At 38.8% G+C, this 23050-nt stretch overlaps 1 protein-coding gene across 12 annotated transcripts in view; it reads right to left on the reverse strand.

Moving 5' to 3' along the window:
• Positions 1–1778: 1778 nt before the first annotated feature.
• Positions 1779–23050, reverse strand: part of ANKS1B (ankyrin repeat and sterile alpha motif domain containing 1B) — a 436612-nt gene continuing 415340 nt past the window's right edge. For 9 of the 12 annotated variants that reach the window (XM_071800388.1, XM_071800376.1, XM_065841641.2 and 6 more), the window contains 4 exons: positions 17176–17262; positions 12557–12694; positions 4869–5036; positions 1779–3698 (listed from right to left, as the gene is read on the reverse strand). In XM_071800388.1, coding sequence (XP_071656489.1) covers positions 3588–3698; positions 4869–5036; positions 12557–12694; positions 17176–17262 — 504 coding nt within the window. In that variant the 3' untranslated portion in view covers positions 1779–3587. The remainder of the gene's footprint in view (positions 3699–4868; positions 5037–12556; positions 12695–17175; positions 17263–23050) is intronic. The other 3 variants (XM_071800411.1, XM_071800380.1, XM_071800412.1) reach the window with 1 other exon arrangement.

Raw genomic sequence — 23050 nt, forward strand, 5'->3', positions numbered from 1 at the left:
TGTTTTAATCTAGAATGGAAGCTATAAACTATTTCACAGCTGGATGTTAATTAGTTGTCTAGGGTGCTGCTTTCTTTTCCAAAGGGCTGACACAACCTTCTTCATGACCTACTACTTCTCTTTCCATTGGTCACCATTTTATGGCCCTGCCAGTTTTTGATGCTGAGATGTTGGCTTCAAACTGCAAGGCACGTGTAACATTCTGGTTCTGCAAGAGAAGCAGCATCTCATAAACTTGTTGGCAGAACCTCAGAACCAGATATGCCGAGTGTCTCCTCCTGCCAGCTGTGAACAGTAGCTCTTCTGGGTTTTCATTAACACCAGGTCAAGTTGGGGGAGTAACCATGTCCAGTCTGAAATGCAACATCTGCTTGAGAAAACCCTTCACCTCCACAACACAGAATTTCCCCATTGTTGCCTCAGGAGTTTCTCCAGTTTTTAAGCCTTTTCCCAATGGCAGCTTTTTAAACTTGTGTATTAGAGATGTCACTACCCAAATAATTCTCAAATTCCTTTGTCACCCACACTTACCTCACTTTGATCCCAATTTCCTTATCTTCTCATGTCAAATGCAATCTATTTCCATATCAACTCTCTTCTTTTGCCCGTTCTCCACTCACCCGCTGGAAGGCAGTTGTTGCAACTAAATCCCAGTTTTGCTACATACTTCCTTGACTTCCTCTGCTTCCCTCTTACCTTGAGTAGAGATCAAGAATAGCAGTTTTCCCCACTTTCCGACCTTTTGGAGGTGTCTGGCTTTTTCCCTACCTTCACTTCTAAGACTGATCATTGTCCCTTTACTGCCTACACACTTCCAGCATACTAGGAACTTGAACAGAATGTCCCCTTGGCCAAGAAGGACTGAAGATCAAGTGGAAACTGCTTTGGGTTAGTATAGGTTTGTAGAAGTCTCTTTGGATCTGAAGAAAGGAACGCTGAACCACTGTCCCATGCCAGAGGTGAGCCCATGAACTTCTCTCCACCTGGAAACATGTCCCCCTAAAATCCCAGGTTTCTGCAAATACAGAAGCACCTTATGCCTGTTAATTCTTATCTCTCCTTCCAGTTTCAATTTATGCCTGCTATGGGGGCTCCAATTGTTCATTGCTTCACTGTCCCAAAACTTTTCACACTTATTCCCTGCTCTACCAGTGTTCCATGTCTTGGCTTTCATGTGTCTTGCTGGCCATCCTCAGTGTCTTTTGCCCCAATTATCTCTCCCAAACAAGTTCAGCTGCTCACTGTGCCACCTTACCTCCTCGACATCTCTTTGATGAACCCAGATCAAACTCTTCCTGACAGTTTTCAGTTCTTCTTGTTGTTTCACTCGTTTCCCTTAGGTCTGCTTAGAGTTGTGCTGCAGCTTGTGTCTCGTCCTTTAATTTTAGGGGTCAGTCAGCAATGTAAGAGATGCCCCAGTTTTATAGCCTGAAAATCCGGGCACTTTGTACTTTTGGTGCCTGAAGTGAACGTGTTTTAACACAACTCCCTGTGTGACTCTTTACAGGGTGCGATTAAATATGGGAAGTCAGCAGTTCAGTAGGGCACCAAAGAACCAGTTAATTAAGGACTTTGAAGTATTTACCATCCGTAAACAAAATCTGCATTCTAAACCAAAACTGCCTCCATAGCAATTCTTGGGTTTGTGCGGGACAAGATCAAAGCCCAGTGAAATCAGAGAGAAAAGGGAGGGGAGGCCCTTTCACTGATTTCAGTCTCCTTTGGATCCAGGCCCCTTATGTCCTTCAGCAATGATAAAACGATGCACAAAGCACTGGGACTGTACAACTTCATTTTATTTTGTGTGCTTTTATAGGTTATAAATAAATGACAAAATTACAAAATTTATAACTGGAAGCCCAAGCATATTTACATAAGTATTTGTTGCAGTGAGGCTACTATTTACTGTTCTCCTATACAATTTTCCTTTTGGTACCATATTTTTAGTGTTATTTTTTTACCGTCAGTTGACTACATACATATCAACAGTGAATAGGCAAAATATGTACAAGGAACTGTTTTGTTCAAGTAAATTGAATGTTGTATTAAAAGTATGTCATCACTCAGCGCTATGATTAGGTTTAACTAAACCATATACAATTATCAGGTTTAAACCAAGTTCAATTAGTGATTTCTGGTTTTGGAATTTACCAGCTGATGATTCTAACTGAAAACCTCAGCTGGATACGAAATAATAATTAAAAAAACATTAAGACAACCACACAATTTATCAATATCTCTATAATGAACTTCAAAATGATTCACAATTTGACTGGATAGAACAATATACATTAAAATGTCATTTTTCTCCTATAGTGATATTTGCACTGTTATCATTTCAGTTCTACATAAATATACATCATGGTATTATACAAATACTCCACGGACATTAAAAAAATTAAAATACTTCAAAGAAAATGTAAGTAAATCTTATTTAATCAAATATTAAGCAAATGCTTAACTATTTTGTTCCATGAAAACAGTTTTATTACTTTGGAATTTTTTTCTTTTTCTTACTATTTTTATTTAGAAAATGTTTTGCAGTAGAATTTTATCAACACTCTTCCAAACAAGGTTTCTGTGACAGAAATCTTGATAGCAAAATCCATGGTTTTGACTTTTTTAGAACCACTGAGATTATTTTTTAAAAATACTAGTAGAATTCATGGCTATAGCAATGTTGAACTGCATAAACTATATGTAGGTGTAGAAGAATGACCATTCCACTTTCATTCCAGACTGATCACACGGAACATCCAGTGCACTGATGCTACAACTCTTAAAATTTTCATAATGCTGCAATAGCAGTGGTTTACTTAACTTTAAAATAAACAACATTTGTCATAATTAATCTGGCTTCCTTCCATAAATAGTCATATGTTTTCCTATAGTATTTCTCTTCCATAAAAATATTTAATAAATGTTTTCTGTGCATTATTAGTACCTTTTGCTAACCATTCATAAAACTCTGATCCTTTGTTACAATGCAAGACATTCCTATTTCTGTAGAGGATCAAAGGACACCAATGATTACATATAAAACCAGTGCACACAGAAATCAGGGTGCCTAATTTCATGTCACTTTAATGAGCTCTTCATTCAACATAGGAATTATTAATGCATTCAGTGGTTTCACAAATACTCTATTTATTAATTCTGATTCTATATCAATTAAAAACTGCCAAGATTTAAATAAAAAACCAATCAAATATTCTACTCATAGGCAGCATTAGTGTTAGTTTAGAGACCTTTTGTTGTTTCTTTAAAAAGTAGAATTCTCTAAAATAAGAAATCAAAGAAAGCACTGTGGCAGAGTCACAAGGGAGAACTGCGTGAAAAATAAGGTTTCTCACTCCTCTTGTGGACCGTAATTTTAAAAGTCTTCATATAGTGTCATTCTTCTGTCAGTGCTGCAGGAAGAAGAACATCACCAGAGATGACTGTCAGCCTTTTTGTGTTAGTTACAAGGCCACTCATGGGGTGCAGTCTTCCTCTCTGCTGGGTTGAAACGTTGCCATAAAGGAAAGGCTGTGCTGTGACTGCTTGGCGTGCAAGGCACAACAAGGAACAGGGGGGGCAGTTTTGTATCAGAAAATGGTAGTTTCATACTTGGTATTAATGCCTCTTTTGGCTTCTTGTCCAGGTTCAACAATCCATGGTAGATTCGCGAGAGTCTTTTGTTCGGATGGATCTATCTGCTTTAAGACAAACGCAAACATACAGGCGGGTTACCATCTCTGCGCACAGCGATCCTAGCAGAAGATTTTTCTTTAAATGAACAGAACACAGAAGAAATCCTGTACTGATGAGGTCCTGCAGCCGTGAGTGCCGTGGTCTACACTCCCCTGTACCCACGGTTCCCTTCTTTCTCCTCTCTAGATCAGAGCTGCATCTATCCCCAAGCTATAGGTCATCACAGGTTGCTATAGCTATGTTTAAAGCTAGACTTGATCCTGAGAAGTCTTTTGGTTACTGAAACAGATGTTCTTTCTCTAAAATTTTATGGATGAACATTCTGTGTCAATGGACAATAAAATGTACAGCCATACATTTTTGTCCCCCCTTCCTCTCATCCAATAATTAAATATCACACAGTTTGGTCCTCAGCCAGTGAATAGAAGACACTGTGCAGTCATTTTTCCCCTTTCCAACACAAGCCACCCTGTGCCTGTATTCTCACCTGATTTAAAATAGTTTTCATAATTTTTCTTAAAGCTCTACCATAAATGAATATTTCTCTGCGATGCAGGCACTTCAGGAGTGCACTTCAAAGACACTAAGGAGGCTCCAATGAGCGTGGATTCTTAGACATTTGGGATTACAAAGAAAACATTGAAAACGTATATTAAATCCCAGTTTTGGTACAGGAGGGTCCAAAAAAAAAAGGGTAAGAAAAGAAGTTGCTTGGTGTGACAAGATAATTGTAAATTAATTTGGATTTGTAACTTGATTTGGATAGATATGCCGTGGTTGTATATCAAACAGGTTTGGTGCTGGTTTTATTTCTTGATACAAGATTAGGAAAGTCCATGGAACCACAGAGTTTTAGAAGTATGCATTGGCTGTGATCCTCAGCACTTAAAAAATATATTAGGCTGAATCAATTACAACTCTGCAATTACTATAAAGGACATAAGTGCAACACTAGCCAAGCAACATCTTAAACCGGATGAATCTGAAGGGAGCAGCTGCTTGAAGTGGTTGCCTGTGCTGGAGTGATACAACTCTCCTGGCTGATGAGCAGAAGTGGCACGATGGAGACATGGAGCATTTCTGACTCAACAGGTATGCTCGTTTATACAGCTTCTATGTATAACAACTGTATAGCTGAATTTTGTTGTTTGCATGCACCACGACTTTCTACTTACCACTGACTTCCGAATACTAACGCGTGGTTTGGGAATAGGCTTGGAGGGTTTATTTTCAAAGCTTTCTGGGAGGGTTGAAGAATGGCCCCCTTTTCGTGCTTGTAGTGCAAGCTGATAGGCCACCTCAAATGCTTGTCCTAGTGTAAGAATGATTTCGTAAGCTAAATTCTGGAACAAAACAAAAACAGTTAAAATTGGAGTGTGGTTGAATTAGTGTCAGATACACGAAGTGGGGTCATACGGTCTACAAAAGTGATTCATATTGTAAATACTTAAAATCACACTGGTACTAACTTCCTAAGTCTCTGCAATATTTACCTCTGTCATTTGATTTCTCATTGATTAAAAACAATCTAAATGTGATTTATTGTACTGAAAGTCATTACTTCTAAAAACCTTGCAAACATTGTCTCACTAAACATGAAAACGGGAGTGGGTGAGTGTGTGTGTCATCTCTTTTTAGAACAAGCACATTAACCCCCCACACCTTTCCAGCTCACCCTATACCTGCTGCTCTCAAGATCCCACCCATCTTCCACTACTACTCCTCCTCTGTGACACTCTACCTTGCTCAATTTTGGACCCTACGCACATGTGAAAGTCAGTGTTCTGCTTCAGGTGCATGTTTCAAGTGCTGGGGGACCCTTCTCATGGTTTTGTTTTCTAGAAGTATAAATGTTTGAGCTAAAACAGGCATGCCAGCATACTCTTGTAAGTTTGGAGGGGTGACTGTATGACCAAAGAAGTCAGGCTCTTAAGACTAAGATCAGTTTGGTGGTCAGTTCTCATTGCATATGTGGAAGGAAACTTGTCACAAAGCTTTTAAAGCATGAATGAGGATCCAGGTGGTTGGTTGGTTGGTTGTTTGTTTTCAGTACAGTTTTACATCAACTGAAAAGCAGCTTTGAGTTTCATATTTGACCTTAATCTAAGCTGCAAGTGAATTCCTACGACAATTCTTTTCAGGTTTGTGGGTTTGTTTTGTAGGCTCCTACCAGAGCCTATTTCTAGGTTCCTAACTTTCCAATAATGTTTCGACCCCCTGCAGAGCAAATGCAAGCCTGCAGGTGCTCCTTGTTATGTCCTACAGTCTCCTTAGAATAATTCATAAATCTTCGATGTAATTCAGAAGTTACTCTCTCTTCCCTGAACCGCTGGAGCTGATAGTTGGAAACTATCCTACATTGCTTTGAAAGTAGGCAATCCCTTAAAATTCTCACGTTTCAAATATAATTTTAAAGGAGATATCTCTTTAGCTAGTCAAGCCTAACTGTTGAGTTTGCAATAAGCCAGAAAGCAATGCAAGACACTTGGCAATACACTATCTGCCCTTCGGTCGTTAAAATATAGTTAAAAGGATAAACATTTTATTTCATGCCCTATGCTGTCATTTCACTGCAGTCATGAAGAATTTCCATCCCTTTGTTATCATCACACATGTATAGGCCGAATTCAGGGTATTTAGCTCATTGTAAGAGCTGCTTATAAAGGTGCCAGCTCTGGTCTTCGTTAGGTCATACAGAAAACAATTATTCTCCTCCACTGGGAGATGCTCTCAGCTGTTACAACTGCAGTCACAACAGCAAGCTAGCCAAAGTTTCACAGCTTCCCAAATAAAGACGTCTGCCTGATTTGATAGCAGTAGTCTCCAAATTGTCTCCCCTTTAACTTAAGGAAACTGGCCAGAACCAAGAAATGCCAGGGATGCAGTTTGCCAGGGGAGTAATAAATGAAAGGCTAAAGAGACTATTATAAGGTGCCATGCCTTTTAGCAGAATGCTGGCTATGGAATTAAGACCAACAGAACATAATTGTTGAAAATGTACAGAGTAATATTATTTTAAATTGAATGTATCTATTAGTAGAATAAGTATATTACCCTAGAGACAACTTAATCACTGTTGTGACAGTAAGATAGTGTACTATATCATTGTGGAATTGTCTACAGTGGATAATATTATTGCTAAGGAATACATCAACAGGACAGGGTGTAGTAATGGCTTGGAGAAAAGGCAGACTGTAATAGCAGTGGGATTGAGAAAATGCGCCATCCAGTGTGGCACAAAAAAAAAGGTGACTGAGAGACAGGCCTGAAAAGCTCTGAGATAAGAGTGGAGACAAGCAAAGAATTTGCTATGCTGAGCCATAAATCTACTTTGGGTCCTGCATCTTGTCAAAAGCCACTATGATTTGTTTTCTCTTGTAGTCTGTGAAATGAAAAAATAGGCCTGCCTGGAGCCTGAAAGCTATTGGAAACATGTAACTGTTTCTATGGTTAATAAATATTTGAAATAGAGCAAATAAAACAGAACATTCACTGTTCTGTTCAATATTCAAAATGTAAACTGAACTGTAACTTGAACATATATTTCACATATAGCGTACTGTGGTAGAGGCTCGATGAACAGAAATCTGCAAATGGAGGCAAGGAGGGCTTTAAAATCTGTAAAATTTAAAAAAGGCATCTGCGAAATTTTATTTGGGAAAAAAAAATAAGTAAATAAGTTTGATTTGAGGAATTTAGCAACACGATGTAGTTGAAGATGTCCCTGCTTATTGCAGGGGGGGTGGCCTAGATAAGCTTTAAAGCTTCCTTCCAACCCAAACTCTTTTACGATTCCATTAATTTCTCATATGAGAATGAATATGAGGGTTAGTTTGTATGGATTGTTGCATGGGCTATACCAGAGAGGGGAGAGCAAGATTCCCTTGGGGATGTGGGTGGAAAACCAAACCACAAAAACCACAGTGGAAATCCTTCTGATGGAGTGGGGAGACTGTTTGATTTTTATCTTTCTTTTTCACATGTGGCACAAAAGGAAGGAAACAGGTCTGCCTCTCTGAAAGATGCTCAGCTCAAAAGCTGTAGACTCCTTGCTCACTGGAGAAGACATTGATCCTTACAACATCCCATCAAGCTCCTTGGAAAGGAGGCAAAACATTTAGGACCACGGTGCCTCTGAGGCTGCTACAATCCTGTTCCTTGCTCAGGACGGCAGAGAAGGAAAGTGAGTAAGCGAATGCCTTTAAGCAGGTTTCTGGGAGATGAGAAATTGAGGTCAATTGCCTTGTTTGCCACGTAATGTTACAATTCAAGGCCTCAGCGCAAGTCTGAGTCAGGATTCTTCAGCTGCTTTAATTCAGCCAACCCATAAAAATGGCTAATTGTTATTTTACATTTTAACTGACTTTTTTTTACTGCGTAAGTACAGCAGGTGCTGCTTCTTCATAGCTTTTTAGAAGCATGAAAATGCAATGTTCAGGTTTCAGGAATATTTTAAGAAGGAGAATAAGATTGTTAATTTCTGTCTTTTGAGCTATAAAAGCTTAAAATGTCACTTGCAAAGGAATTCCTTTAAAAACTACCATTCTGCCTTTTTTGGAAAGCACTTTTCATATGTGAGGATTTTACAGGTTTTTGCTTTTAGGTGATTTTTCCCTCTTTAAGATCAATGTCAAATCTGGTCTTTTTGAAGACCGACTTTATTGAAGCAGCTTCCTTTGGAATCTCAGAGATGATTAATGGGAGCTACCCACCACATCCAACGTGCAGGAATCTCAATTAGGACACCCTGTGTTCAAGGTACCGAACTTAAAATCGCAGTTTGCAAAATCAAACAGAACATTGTATACGGAGCCTTAACTTGAAAGATCTGAATAATACCAAACCAGTTAAAAATATCCATTCCCTTAGGTCAAATCAGTTGCCTACTTCTTACACGTATTAGAGTCTTCAAGGTCAAATGTTAAGGATTTCTAGTACAAAAGTCTGACAAGGAGGGAAGCTTACTTACTAGTAACAGGGCTGATGAGAGATGCAGAGCTGACGTACATATACATTCACACTGTTGAATGTACGTATGTTCTATCCCTCCAGACCACAAAACTCTTACTTTTAGGGGGTATCGGGAAAGGACATGCATTTGTCTGTGCTCTCCAATGGATCAGCCTTTGTGTATTCAAGGGGAAGGAACCTCAGCTCACTAAAGATGGTGTGATGAGACCATTGTGGCTGATACTCGCTTGTAACAGCTGTGGACTCCTGGGCTGCATGAGGCTTTCATGATCAGGCACTCCTGCAACTTAAGTTCTTGATCCTTTCTTTCTCATTCTGGACTTAAAGCAACTTTGGAAGGCAAACTCTTCTGAGTCCATCCTTCTAATGCAGCACAAAAAGATCTCTTGTATGCAATGGGAGGATGGAAACAGGCCTTCAAAGTGGACCTTTCAGACTGTTGCAAAAGCCACTGATGCAGACAAGAGGGGGAGATGAATTTGCTCATGAGCTGAAAGCTCCTTCTACCTGAGTATGCTCCATCTCAAGAGGTTTGCCAGGAGCAACTGAAGTGGTTTGACACATTCCACCTAACATTCCCCAGAGAGGGGACTATCTGGGCACGCTGTCTCTGGGTACTGCAAAGGAAAGAAGTTTTCTGTTCCAGGGACAGGGGGATGCCACACTTATTGTACCTGGATGATCATATGAACAGAGAAAAATTTTATATAGTCACTTAATCCCCTCATAGAAGGGAATGAACAGAACTTTGAGACCTGAATGCATGCTTTTTCTTCTCTTCTAAGTATGTAAAGTAGCATTTTCCAATTCATATCCAGCTTAAGTCTGTGCAATGAAGGACAAAAGAATACAGAAAAGGAGAAAAAGGTCTTTGTGTTATGTAGAGCACCAGTCTAATCCTTGGCATGAGCTGGAGCAGAAATTGTTCCAATTTATGCCCATTGTTTTCCATTCATAGCTGCACTGGGCAATGAAGGAATATCTGATGGAAATTACTTTGGATGTCTCCCATATATGAACCAGAATTTGGTATAAGAACTGTTACAATGACAGTGGATTCCAAATATTGACCAATAAATTCTCTTCTTCACCCAAAACTTGTCCCCTTCAGTATTTTTTTCCGATGCTTTTGCAATTTTGCTTATAGAATTTTAACTCTGAGTAGAGAAGTTACGTGTACAGTGACTCCTAAATAGTAAGTATCAGTAATACTGGTAGTTGACATGTCACTACACTAAATGGCTTTTCTATCTGCAGTGAAAATTGTTCTTGCCCACACTTCCTGAGGAACTGAAGGACGTAGTGAAGTGAAATTTTTTTCATAAAGCTGCATATCTTGCATTACCATAACATATATGATCTAAGATGCATCTTTTTTACACCTTATTGTGGATTTCTACCATTTTAAACCTTATTTTTCTTAAAGTGATTTGACCTCACTGACAAAGGAGCAGGATTGTTTTTGTTAGCAAACTGGAAGATGAGGCTAACATGTTAGACTTTAAACAGAAAATTTGATTTCCTGTATGCTGTGTTGTGAATATCTAGCTATTTTTTATGGAGCTTGTACTTGCATCAAAAATGCTAGATCCTGAGAAATAAAACAACACAAAAAGAGAATATTTGAGTAGGTACCCCACTGAGGATTATATTGCAGGAGAAAACTAAGTCGAGACAGTCAGACATTAAAGTTTCCGTATTGCTTAAAATAGCCATTTAAAGTGCTTGGGGTATTAAATTCTTCTCCTAAGCTACAGGAAGTGAGCAAAATGTTTTAATTATTCCTGGATCGCTATTCTTTCATTGCCAAGCAAGGAGAAAATGAATTTCATCTGCCATACCTGGGTCTATGTTTGTGCTTGATTATTAAACCTATAAATGAAACTGCAGTAGTTTGAAACCATTAAGAAGTATTTAAAAGGATCAGGAGAAATAACCACCTCACTCAGTATAATTTCAGTTGATTCACTTATCACTAAAATCTATATAACGTAACATCTTCTTGATGTCTATATATTTTAAATACAATTTTGAAGTTCTTCATACTCCCTGTGGACACTAAAACGTCAGCAGAGAATTTAAACAAAAGCACTGAACCAAAACACTAGAATTCCTTCTAAACTACCTTCCTGTACATCTTGTTTAAACTCTTCTACAGGCTATTACTCTACAATGTTGACTATTTCCCCAATCCAAAATAAAATGCCTCAGTTCAGACATCTCTGTTTTTTTAAATTTATTTATATTCATGTAAGCATGTTTCAAGAATTCATACATATACTATATTAAAATACCTTCTCTTAAATGATTTTAAAGTTTTAATAGCATCTTGAATTTATCTAGTGCTTAACTTGGAGGGCAAGTACTTCTGAAAGTTTTGGACAATAAGCCCTCTTATTCCTATAAATGAGAGCCACTACTTATTTTACCATATTTAGCTGAAAACAGCATGACTGACTAATTGATAGGTGTTTATGATTTCTTGAAACACTAGTAGTCTGTGCATCACCATCTGAGAAGAACAAATATAGGAAGAACTTGGAAATATTATTTCAGAAAAAGTCCTCACAGCTCTTGTTATTTTGGTGGAAAATTATTAAGACATATTTTAGGCAAGAAAGCTGGAACAAGAAAGTAAAAATTAAAGAATTAATCTGCTATTTTCAAAATAAATGCATCTTTTTCTGAAAAGGAAGAGGTGCTTCTAAAATACAATTTCCCTAAATTCTGTATGTGCATTATTTGTTAAGCTAAAACTCCCACTGATGTGACAGAGGGCAGAGCAGAGCAGAACAGAGGGACCATCTAATAATTAATAACCTGTGGATGTTTACAGGGGTAACCTCTTACACTGGAACACAGGAGGGACAATGTTCCACACAAGACCTCTGTTATCACAGATGTTTCAAATCTTTCAGATGCAGTGTGGTAGCCAAATATTCCTAGGACCTCCCAAGAAATGTAATTAGCTACCTGTGTGGTCACTGTCAGAGCTGTGTTTTGCTTCTCTGGCTAAAGTAAATACAAAACTTTTCACACATTCTCTACAGGTTGCCACAGGAAACTTCAGTTTTACAGGTTATTCAATATAATGTAAAAAAGTCTAAACAATATTTAGAGAGATGTTCTGAGTTACTTGGTTTGATTCAGCTTAACACTGAAAACACTACAAGTCATGGAACAGCAGGGTAAGAAATCTGAAGAAAACTTACGGTGGTAACATCTGACCTCTGGTCTAAAAAGCAGCCCACATCTGCTTCATGAAGGTGGGATGTGTCCAGGCTTAAAGGGCCCCCACAAGAAAGTGTCCAGCCCTTTCACCCCTTGTTGCCTGGCGTGGGATGGGCACGTGAGGGTGAAACCCAGAAGGCTGGATGTCACCAAGCCTGTCTTTCCCTGACTGCCCGGGCAGTAAAACACAGTCAAAAATGCAGGACGCCCTCCAGGCTTAGTTCAAGTCAGTTCCTGACCGCACCTCTCAGCAGGACTGAGTGTCGTATATAACGCACATTGATCCAGTTCTGATTTGTTTATTTCGTGTGCACTGAGATTTCAGAATAAGTGGCCAAACCCGCTTGTTACAAACTTCTTAGAAGGCTATAGCTTAGGTTAGGTCAAGACTTATACGAAAAGCTACTTGGCTAATTTTGCAGTCAACAGCTCAGATTCCAGAGGTGAGTTATTTCAGATGGGCAGTGCGAGGATATAAAAGAAAATCTTTGCTCATCTCCAGAAATGTCCTTTTACTATCCCATAGTAGATTAGACTTTTCACGTGCTAAGTGAATGATACCTTCCATTAATCACTATATACCCTGAAAATGTTTTAATAGAATTAAATAACTATTACTATTACAAAGAATTATTAAATGAAGTATTTTCTATGAACTGACCACATCAAACGCAGTGAATACATGGCAGTAGTGGTGATTAGTCTTCAAGTCTTTAGTGATGTACGCAAATGTAGAAAGGTCTTCAGGGTCTTGTGCAGCACAGGAAATGTTACGGATTTCATGTTCAGCAATAATGTTCTGTTTAAAAAAAAAAAACTCAATCAATTTAGGAATTAAATTTTAAAAAGCCATAAAATGTGTGGTTTTAGATTCGTGGTTAAGTTCATATGCTGTACTGAAGTTTTTCAGAAGTTTCTTAATAAGAAGAGATTTAATACACCCCCCATGTGTGATCTTACACAAGTCATTGGAATTTTGACCCTCTCCAATGATATCTAAACTTGCCAATAATCTGGTAGGAAACAACTACATTTTAGAGTCTTCCCTGTGAGTCTGCTTGATTTTTATACAGTTTATCCAGTAACCTATGACAGAGACATCTTTCCTGGCATACAACTCTAAATACGGTTTCAAAGCACTACATGAGCATCTCATGATGCTGCTGGTTTTCTGTATAATGATCACTACATGACACTGTTGCAGTCTACTGACAGACAGGATCTGATTAAACCCAACAGGCTCCATATCCATTTTTTTTCACGTTGTCTGACAAATTTCAGCTATACATTTCCAGGAGAAAAAGGCACCAAACATGGCTTATAATTGAAACCGCGAGCTCTTTAAAGGCTTCTCTTTAGTAAAAAGATAACTAGAGGAGGATCTGGCAGTTTTTCTCCACTTACTGACAACAGCATCCTGTAAGAGAGATGTAGAAAAATTAAACCATTCATGCACCGAGCAACACTACTTGCAACAGCCAATGTAAGCTATAGCATACTATTGAGATAGAGGTGGGGCATGTCTGTCTGATGAAATAAAAAAAAGCTGTCTTAAAGCTTTGGAGAAAATTATGAATATTCATTACATAAATTGCTGATATGTAATTATTGTGTTCAGGCCAAAGGAACCATGAAGCCAGAGAAGAAGATACTGCAGAGTGGCTTATGATTAGGCCTTGCTTCAGCAACACACGTCTTTCAAATGGTTTATTTAAACAGAGGAATGATTCACTGAATATTAATTTAGTCGTTAGCTTATAGGCTTTTCCAAATTGTGGCCCTGCTGGCTGTAGCTCTGGCTTTCCCACAGAAACCCAAAGCGAACAAGCCTGCTGCAGCACGACGATGCTACTGCACTGCAGAACACGGGACATCTGTTGTGTCCTGGTCCCTCCTGGAGCCACCGCTTGCTGCCGCTCCAGTGGCATCTGCCCAAGTTAAAACAATCTCTGGTTTCCCCTAGCCCCTTTCTTTTCCTTCCCACCTCTTCTCCTCCCCCTCTTGTTATTTTAAAGAACAGAAAAAATATGCAACTAAGTTACTTGAGGTGCTTTGCCATTACTTCTTCCATTTGCTAAGTGGCAACTTTCCCCCTTGCATGTAGGTGTCAGGTTTTTGAAAAGACATATTAATATATCTAATTGAAGAAAACATGGCTCAGGAAAAATCTTAGTAGAAAGCATTCAAAATTTCAAGTTATGGAAAAAAACACGATAAGAAAATTGTTACTGAAGAAATGAAATAATCCTCTTAAATTGTTGCAACATACTTGATTATTTCTGTTTAATGCATTATTCATAAAAACGACAAAACCAGTACTTATGTTTCGATATATGCCAATTTATAATGACAGATATAATCTCTGCTTAACAATCATTGGCTTTTTAAGTTACTTTAAGCGTTTTATTTTCTTTGTTCTCAAATTGATAACTTTTACCCTCAACAAAGATTTTTATGAGAATTACAATTATACCAAAACCAGGGATTTAGATATCCACAGATACAGCTGTAATATGCTGTCATTGATGTTATATTGGTAATGTTGTAGTTTAGAAAGCAGAAAGAATTAAATCTTGGAAGGTCTTAAAATCATGTGAAGTATGTATGCCAAATCATGAGCCACAAAGTAACCACCTGATTTTAAGCAGTGTATGTGAAAAGACCTCTGCTGTGCTGAAACTTTTCTGAGATGACCTGGGGCTGACACAGGGCCTCTCATGGAGATTATTTCGATGTTCTAACTTTAAATCGAGCGAAGTTTGGAAACAAAGCTATACCAAGCTTGTTTTGAATCAAATGAGATATACCTAAACTAAATCTTCTGCATGAAAATTAGTAGTGAAATTGAGCTTTTCCCTAGCTTCTATGCTCTGTAATTGCCTTTCAAAATTAAACATATTTTCAGTGCATGCATTTATTGTTTCCCAGAGTCACTACTCCAGCAGACCCATAGCCTTATTTGCTGGAAACTACAAGGCTACGAACCAGCTCACCGTTCTGGCTACGCTCTGCAGGCATTGACTAACACTGCACAGTTGTCCTAAAATTTGTCCTTGGTTTGTCAAGAGAAACCTTCATCGCTTCCAAAAAAGCAGGGAAGCTGAAAGTCTGTTCTGGTTCTGCCAAGGAAATACCTCAGAGAGATGAGGTTTTTGCTAAGCGGCCTTCCTTCTGCTTGCCTACCTCCTGTCAGACAATCCCCCTCTCCTGGTAGAAATCATCCAGAAGCTAGGGTTAGCTGTGACCCACCAGAAAATTCTGCAGGTCTGCTTTTTCCTAAGCAGCAATTTCTTTCTGGCCTCACTTGCAAAGGAATGGTGTCATGTCAAAGTGGTGTCATTCCAAGCTTCAAGGCGCCACTGGAATAGCTGTCATGGAATGAGGCCAGGGCCTCTCTGTCATCTGAAACTTCACCTGCCACGACTTGGAATACAAATTCTTAGCTTGGTGGTAATAAAGGAAAAGGATGAACAGCCATGAGAGCTGAGTTTTCAAGCACGTAACTGCTAGCTACTTTGTCATTAAAAAAAATATGCATTTATTGCTAATTGATGCCCAGCGCTGTCAACTATAAGCTCATATGGAAGCGGTACAAGTCTGAATAGGATCTCACCTTAGTGCTAATCTGTTTTGGGTCTTGAAGGAATTGGGTACAGCACACTGTGGACAAGGATGATAACAACGCTCCTGGGAGAGTTGCAGGCTATTACCTGGTTTTTACAGAAGGGAAAGGCAGTGCAGATTTTGAACTGGAGAGAAAGCAATCTACCACTTGAGAAAAAACACAGGACTGTGGCATTATTTACCTCCACCAAATACATCTATTGCACTACTAGGCATAAGATTTCAGTGGGACTGGTTTAGAGTCACCTAATGCAATTTGCCAAACTTCTTTCAGGTTTTCTTCTTATGTGAGATTATATGTACTGTGCATAGAGATACTGGAAACTCGTTTTGTTCTCCTGATTTTTTTGGTAAACCTAAGTACGGGTACATCCTTTACACTACAGAAGAACTTTAAGCACTGAAAACGGCCTTATCCAAGTTAGAGTTAATAGCATTACAATGTCCTGATTTATGTCTGCACATCAGAGAACATAAAAGAAATGAGGGTTGTAGAAGCTAATTTTTGAATCATTGGTAGAAAAAGGAGCTGACAGGAATCCTTGGCCTCTCTGCTCTGGTAAATATGCCAGACTTGACATAAGAGTAATTTCACCACTGTTTTTATTTCATGCCATCTTCTAACCCTGGATACAGCTTCCAAACTCTAGCAGAAGCTCACAAATCTACTTTTGTTCCTTCACTTAAAACCCAGTTCTAGTTAGACACCTTTAAAAACCGACTGATTTGGCAAGTTTGACAGATACTGGCTTAGATGTACCATGTCGTCTGAATGTTCAGCAACACAAAGCCGCTATATACATTACTAAACTGGTCAGGTAGCTGGGCTGTCAGATTTATTTTTTATATTGCATAGTAAGTTTTAGTCACATAACATAAAAGATAATTACTATTCATACAGAACATCAGTACAGACTGCATTTTCTTGCCAATTTAGACATCTGAAGAAGAGAAATTCATGGATTACTTTACTCCTGCTTACAGAGCTTGTTTTGGTTTGTGTTTTTTTTCTTTTTTTTTTTTTTTAAAGATGTTGTATGTATCTAAAATATAAGAAACAAAGCACAGGGGCACTGCCACACAGGAATTTGAAAAAAATATGGAATAACAACTGTTAAGAAGCTGCTGCATTTCAAGGAGTCAAATGGCCAGGAAAACAGCTCTCCGAGAGGCACTGACATTTGAAAAGGACATTCAGGCTCATGTTTCTTAGTCTTACAATGGCTGGCCCTGCATCAAACCTTGCATTTTTATTGTTCATTGAGAGACCTTTTTTTTTCCCCCAAAATTATATCAATGAACAAATATATATCTATTTTCTGCACATTTAAGAGATCGTATGGGGAAGAATACGTTAAAGGATTCCACAGAGGCTCCCTGCCAAATGTCTTTTGTGATAAGCTTGCCTTTTAATGGCAGAAGGTTAGACACAATGTTCTCCAAATGAGCCATTAAAGCTGCTTCACTTGTCCTCCAGACTGAGTTTCTGGAGAATGACAATAAGATTACATTCATTTTGGAGAGAAGATAAAAAATGAGAGGAAAACACAAAGTGCAACTCTGCTCCCTCTCTGGCCTGGTGCTCTTACAGAGCCAGCCTCATAGGTATTCCTATTTATGAGGAAAAAAAAGCTAATATTGAACAATTGCACATACCTTATTCGTTGCATCAATAAATTTGACTCCCTTGTAAGAGACAGATAGGACAATGGTTGGTACTTTCTTCATTTGTTCTGTAGACTTCTGAAATAAAGATGTTGTTAGAGTTATGTTGCATTGAAAAAACAGTGATCTTTCTCTTCTTCTGACAAAATACGTAAGTTAGACAAAAGGTACTTTTGTATTCAAATATTTGACTTTTTCTTGAGCTGACTATGCTCTGCATTTTTTAAAAAGCTGCCTTCTAATTAGAAAACTAAAAAGAGCTTTACACCTTTTTGCAAGGAGGGTAAAAATTCTCCTTTTTCCTAGCATGATGGGAAGAAAATGGAGTAAGTTTGCCAGGCTTAAAAAGTCCAGTCATGTAGTCAGGAGTTTCCCAAAACGTGTGTGTTGAAGACATCTATTTGACATGCCCCATTCACTGCTGCCTCCTCTCCTCCTGCCCTTCCCAGCCGTGAAAACCAACAGCGCTGTACTTTTTATAGTAGTGTTTCTTTGCTCCAATTAGCTGTCATTTAGAAATACCTCACTCTCTTGCCTTCTTGCTGTTGTATTTAAGGCACAAGCTATCCCTGCAGCCCTGTAGGCCTGCCAGTCAATCTGACAGTCCAACACTGTATCTTGTCACATCTGACCGTCTGTAGTTCCTCGAGCGCAGCAGTTGCTGGAAGCTGCTTTACACGTGAATTAGCACGGAGGCTTATTCTGCATTCCCTCAGTGCCAGGTTCTCCTACCTACAGTTCACGTCTTCTTATAAGGATATTTTTTCTTTTATGCTAATCTACTTCTGTGTGCCTTCAAAGTGATGCACACAGCAAAGATATTTCCTGCCGAACAGATTGAGCAAATATTTGACATAGATTTAATTTCTCTGCAGAACAACCTGTTGATTAGTTTACAGATTAAATTTGCTAAAAAAAAAAAACCCAAAGGAAAAACAAATATGGCATAATATATAGCTATTTAAATTCTTTTAGGTGGAAGGCAATAATGGAGAAGACTATTCTATACAAAACTACTGTAGATAAATAATGTAAATAAAATTCAGAGAATGCTCAGTCATGGTAGTATCTGCAAACACACACAGAGATCAAGCAAACATTTTCTTAAGAGGAAACAGTAAGTTCAGCTACAGTTAAAGATGAAGAAATACCAGCACAGGGAATGAGAGCGTAAATTCATTGGAAGGTCTAGAATTGGCACCTAGAAAGATCATTAGAGCAGCTGAACAAAGTAGCAGGGGTGGTTATGTATTCTTCCAGAAAAATAAAATACCACAGATTTAATCTTGAACACACAGATTGAATCTGAAAAAAGATGTCTGAAAAATAGGTGATGGTAACAACTGAAGAGCAGAACAAAAGCTGAAAAGAAAAAAACCTGAAATCAAGTTCCCTTAGCAGATTTCCCTCCTTCCCGAATCAAATGAAGTTACAGATCCAGCTACATTCTTCAATTAGTGCCTCGTGCCATTATGGCTAAAATCTCTAATTAAAGTCTCAAGAAGAGCCCCAACCATCCGTGTACCAGAGAGGACCATTGCACCTCTCTGACTCAAACGACAAGAAATTTAGGATGACAATGAAGTGTCAATCTATCCTGGAGAAAGCTTCTTCCACCCAGAAGGCTAGGCACTTTTAAAAAATTAAAGCTTAAATGGTAAAACATCCTGAAGAATCTAAGAAAATCTGCAGAAAGAGACTAATCTGATTTGCATGTCTCTGAAATAAGTGCAGAAAGAAAGAGTATCACTGCCAAAAGCAGAGCAAGTACCTACCTGTGTGTACGTGCGTATGTGTCTCTAGAACAGAACTCAAATGAGTCTTTTCATAAAATTCAATTTCAATGCACAGAAAGTGTGACAGTGATTGTACGGAAGCAGCAGTACAGACATCTATCAGAAAAACAAGCAATACACCCCATATGTGCTCATATCCAGACAAAATATTCTCAAATATGACACCACCACTTCAATCATCTGGCAACCCAGCAATCATCCAACTTTTGTCCTTTCTTTCTATCCCGATAGCTACACGCAGGAGCTCTTTGTCTCCTATTTTGATTATTGTAATTATCTCCTTCATTGCCTCCTTAGCAGCAAAATTCCTCTTTTCCTCCAACACACTATACAAACACAGCTACTAAGTTAATTTATTTCAGCTTTTTCATCTAATTTGCACTACTTGCCATAAAGGCAAAGCTTCCTGTTGGCAAGGCCATGTTGTACTAACCATCTGGGAGTCCTCTTTCATCTAGACCAGTAGTTTTTAATTTAATCATCTTCCTTATCGGCTCCACATTCACCTGGGTTTGTCTAGAGCAGACTTGATCTGTAGTATTTAATCGAGGTCATGAACAGAAGACTGTATCTGAGTGAAACAGCTCATCAAGATACTATTAAATTTTACCCAGCAAATTAGGAAATGAATCAGAGACCGATGGACATTCGTAATTTATTAAGCCAAACTGTCTCAGCTGGGAAGAAGCAGTGGATCGCAGAATGGTTTGGGTTGGAAGGGACCTTCAAAGGTCATCTAGTCCAAGCCCCTGCAATAAGCAGGGACATCTTCAACTAGATCAGGTTGCTCAGAGCCCCATCCAGCCTGGCATGGAATGTCTTCAGGGATGGGGCATCTACCACCTCTCTGGGCAACCTGTGCCAGTGTTTTACCACCCTCATTGTAAAAAAATGTCTTCCTGAATCTTCCATCCCCTAGTTTAAAGCCATTACCCCTTGTCCTGATGTCCCTTACCAGCTTGCAAAACATACAAACCTCAGGATTTGTACAAAAGTCTTCTGGAAGATTATACTCCACTGTAGAACCGTGATTTTGGGAAAGAATTCTGCATTTGTACCCATATTGCAACAAGAGTTGGGCAATAGGAATAACATCCCTGGTTATTATGACAGTGCTGTCATGAAAAACACACAACTCTATTTCAACCCCCCACTCAATTCCCAGTGATGGAGTAACTGAAGTCCGCCGTGTAATTATTATTTCAAAGCAGTCTCCAGACTTAACAATTTTGAGCTGTCATGGTGAGTTCATACCATTTGCTTGTTGGTCCTTTGTTTTTAATGGAGGAGGTGGCTGCAAGGATGTGTAATGCAAGTTTTCAGAGATACAACACAAATATAATTCACTCAGACACTGTAACTGCTTTGGTTCTAAATTCTAGGATGTTGAGATGAAGTCTCACAGCTTTCATGGTCAGACATTTCGCACCTCTGTGCAGGCCAAGTGGGCACTTCCACCTGTGCCTGTGACCAGAATCTGAGAAGAAGGTAGGACACAGGAGTCAGTATTCCATTTCCTTGGATTGTTCAGGTTCTAGTCACAGTATAGACTCTGTGAGGACATGATGAAGTGACAAAATGTTCTTGTCCATCTGGTGCCTCTATGGGAAGCATATGGACTTGAGCCAAAGTTATAGCAGCCACAGCTGAAGGCTGGCATTGGATGTCATGTGCATGCTGACATATGGTCTAATGCTCCAAGGCATGTTCATACCACGGTAGCAGGATTAGATTTTATCTCATGTAGAAGCAGTCATAGTTACAGGACCTTGTCTATGGGTAAGCGCTCACTAGCCTGGAACTGGTCGTAGTTCCTATAAACTCCACTGTTTGTGGCTGCAACTTTGGCTGTTTAACACACTTCTTTAGGAGAATCATCTGGATGAACAGCGAGCTTCTTCTAGGCTCATTGCCAATGCCTGTCTCTGATCAGCTGGTCATCCAAATAAGGACAGATGTGCATGCCCTGTCTCCTCAGGTGCACTGCTCCGACAGTGAGAAGTCTTAATGCTGCACAGTCTGCAATGCAAGAGAGACTGAGCTTTGGACCCACTTCTGAAATACTTCCTACCAGACAGGTACATGACTATGTAGGAACAGGCCATATGTAACTCAAGAACCATAAAGCAGGCTTGACTGCGGACACAGTAAGATGGAAGAAAGCATCACTACCCTAAATCTAATGGGGCATTTCTTCAGCTTCCACAGATCCCCAAAGAGACAAAGAGCTTCTTTTTCTTCAAAATAAAGAACACCAGGAACAGCAGCCTCTCCTGTATTTTGATGCAGCTGCTGCAATGAAGCTGCTTTGTTCCCTCAGCACTCAGAATGGAGATGGGTACAGTGGAGGGCACCTCTTGCAAAACTGCACAGTTATCACAGTGCTTGCTTTTACAATAAAGGTCTTCTGAGTTCGCATCTGAACCCCTGTTATGCAGGACAGTACCAAAACCCTGTCCAGCCTTGGACAGGGCTGCTCCCAATTCCTCCTTTTGAAACTGGTCATGAAGGGGTGCAAGAGCAGTGGTGTCAGAGAGAGAAAGAGTGAGAGAGCAAGTTTGCTTCTGATCTTAAGAATTTTCTTTAGTTTCACTGAAAAAACACCATACAAGCAGACTCTAAATAGATTTCCATAGTATAGTGCTACAAATTATCTTCAGTGAGCAAAGAATTTCCACCTGTATTTTGAGTCAAAGGCTCTGCAGAACTGCTTAACATTTACTTAGAACATAAACTAAACTCCAAAAAATTTGAGATCCAGTCAGTGTATCTAACAAATCAACATAATTGATGACGGCTATAGAGGCAGAAGACTTTCTTCTAGGAATAAAGCAATATATAGTAGCTGTTTATTTTTAAACAGGCAATACATGCAAATACAAAATATATAACCTTAACTGCCTTTAATCCTTTCAAGACAGGATTGTACTACAATACATTGTTCTATGCACAACTAAGAGTGCTAGTCCAACACTTCTGAATACTCCTGCAGTGTACAAAATATGGTATTTCTGTGTAGCTGAATGAGAAATTCAGGAACACACACAGAATCATGTTCGAGTAAGATGCTCACACATTCACTTGATATACTGTAGCACATAGTGTAATCCAGCTCACTCTCACAATACTTTAATCTCATCTATTTATTTCCTGCCAAGAGGAAACAGGATGCACTGGTACTTCTACTTTGTCGCATCGACCACTTTCATGTACTTATATATACCTTTATAACTGGATTACTCAGCTTTCATACAGTCGTCAAAAAGAAACCATGTTCATTTTTAGGTTTTACTGCACATGTAATAATACTTGATCTTGCAAATACACAGTAGAAAGATATCATTCAACTATGCCAAGTCACTAAAAATTCCATACCTAAAGTTTGAGTACAAGTTTATGAGCCTGTAAAACCTTAAGATTTCATCTTGGCTTCTTACTTTTGCAAATGAATCTGCTAATTCTGTTGTAACCTGGTTTTTAACAGATATCCAAAGAGGATCCAAAGACTCTAGCTGGCAATGTTACTATTTAATTATGTAGAGGAAATCACTTCACTAGGAGAATCTGAACATTTTCCACACTGGTACCAACTATTAATTCTAAATGCATGAAACTGCACATTTAAAAATATGTATTGGTACCATCTAGTATCATACCCGTATGCCTGTTACTTATCTGAGGTTTATGAAGCCTCATGAAACACTTCGTTTTGAGTGAATCACTTTGACAACACCATGCATGAGATGAAACTGAAATAAAAAGTCAAAGATTGTTTTTGACCAGTTAGTTCTGAAGCCACTTTTGAAACCACAATCTGCCTTTTAACAAATATTTACTAACTTTTCTCAGTCCAAAAGGCTTAAAAACGCATCACTGACATAATGTAATACCTCTTGGAATAAGAGAGCATCTGTACTCCCTGCAGTACAAGACTGTTTACTTATCCACAATTAGTGGATGCCTCCAAGCTACATCATTAATATGAGCATTGCACTGGAGATGCACCTGCAGCTCATCTAATTGAGGATGAAAGGGATTTTTTTGCTTTTGCAATATCTGTACACACTCAT

Source organism: Patagioenas fasciata, chromosome 1, assembly GCF_037038585.1.
Source record: "Patagioenas fasciata isolate bPatFas1 chromosome 1, bPatFas1.hap1, whole genome shotgun sequence".
In the NCBI taxonomy this organism is placed as follows: domain Eukaryota; kingdom Metazoa; phylum Chordata; class Aves; order Columbiformes; family Columbidae; genus Patagioenas; species Patagioenas fasciata.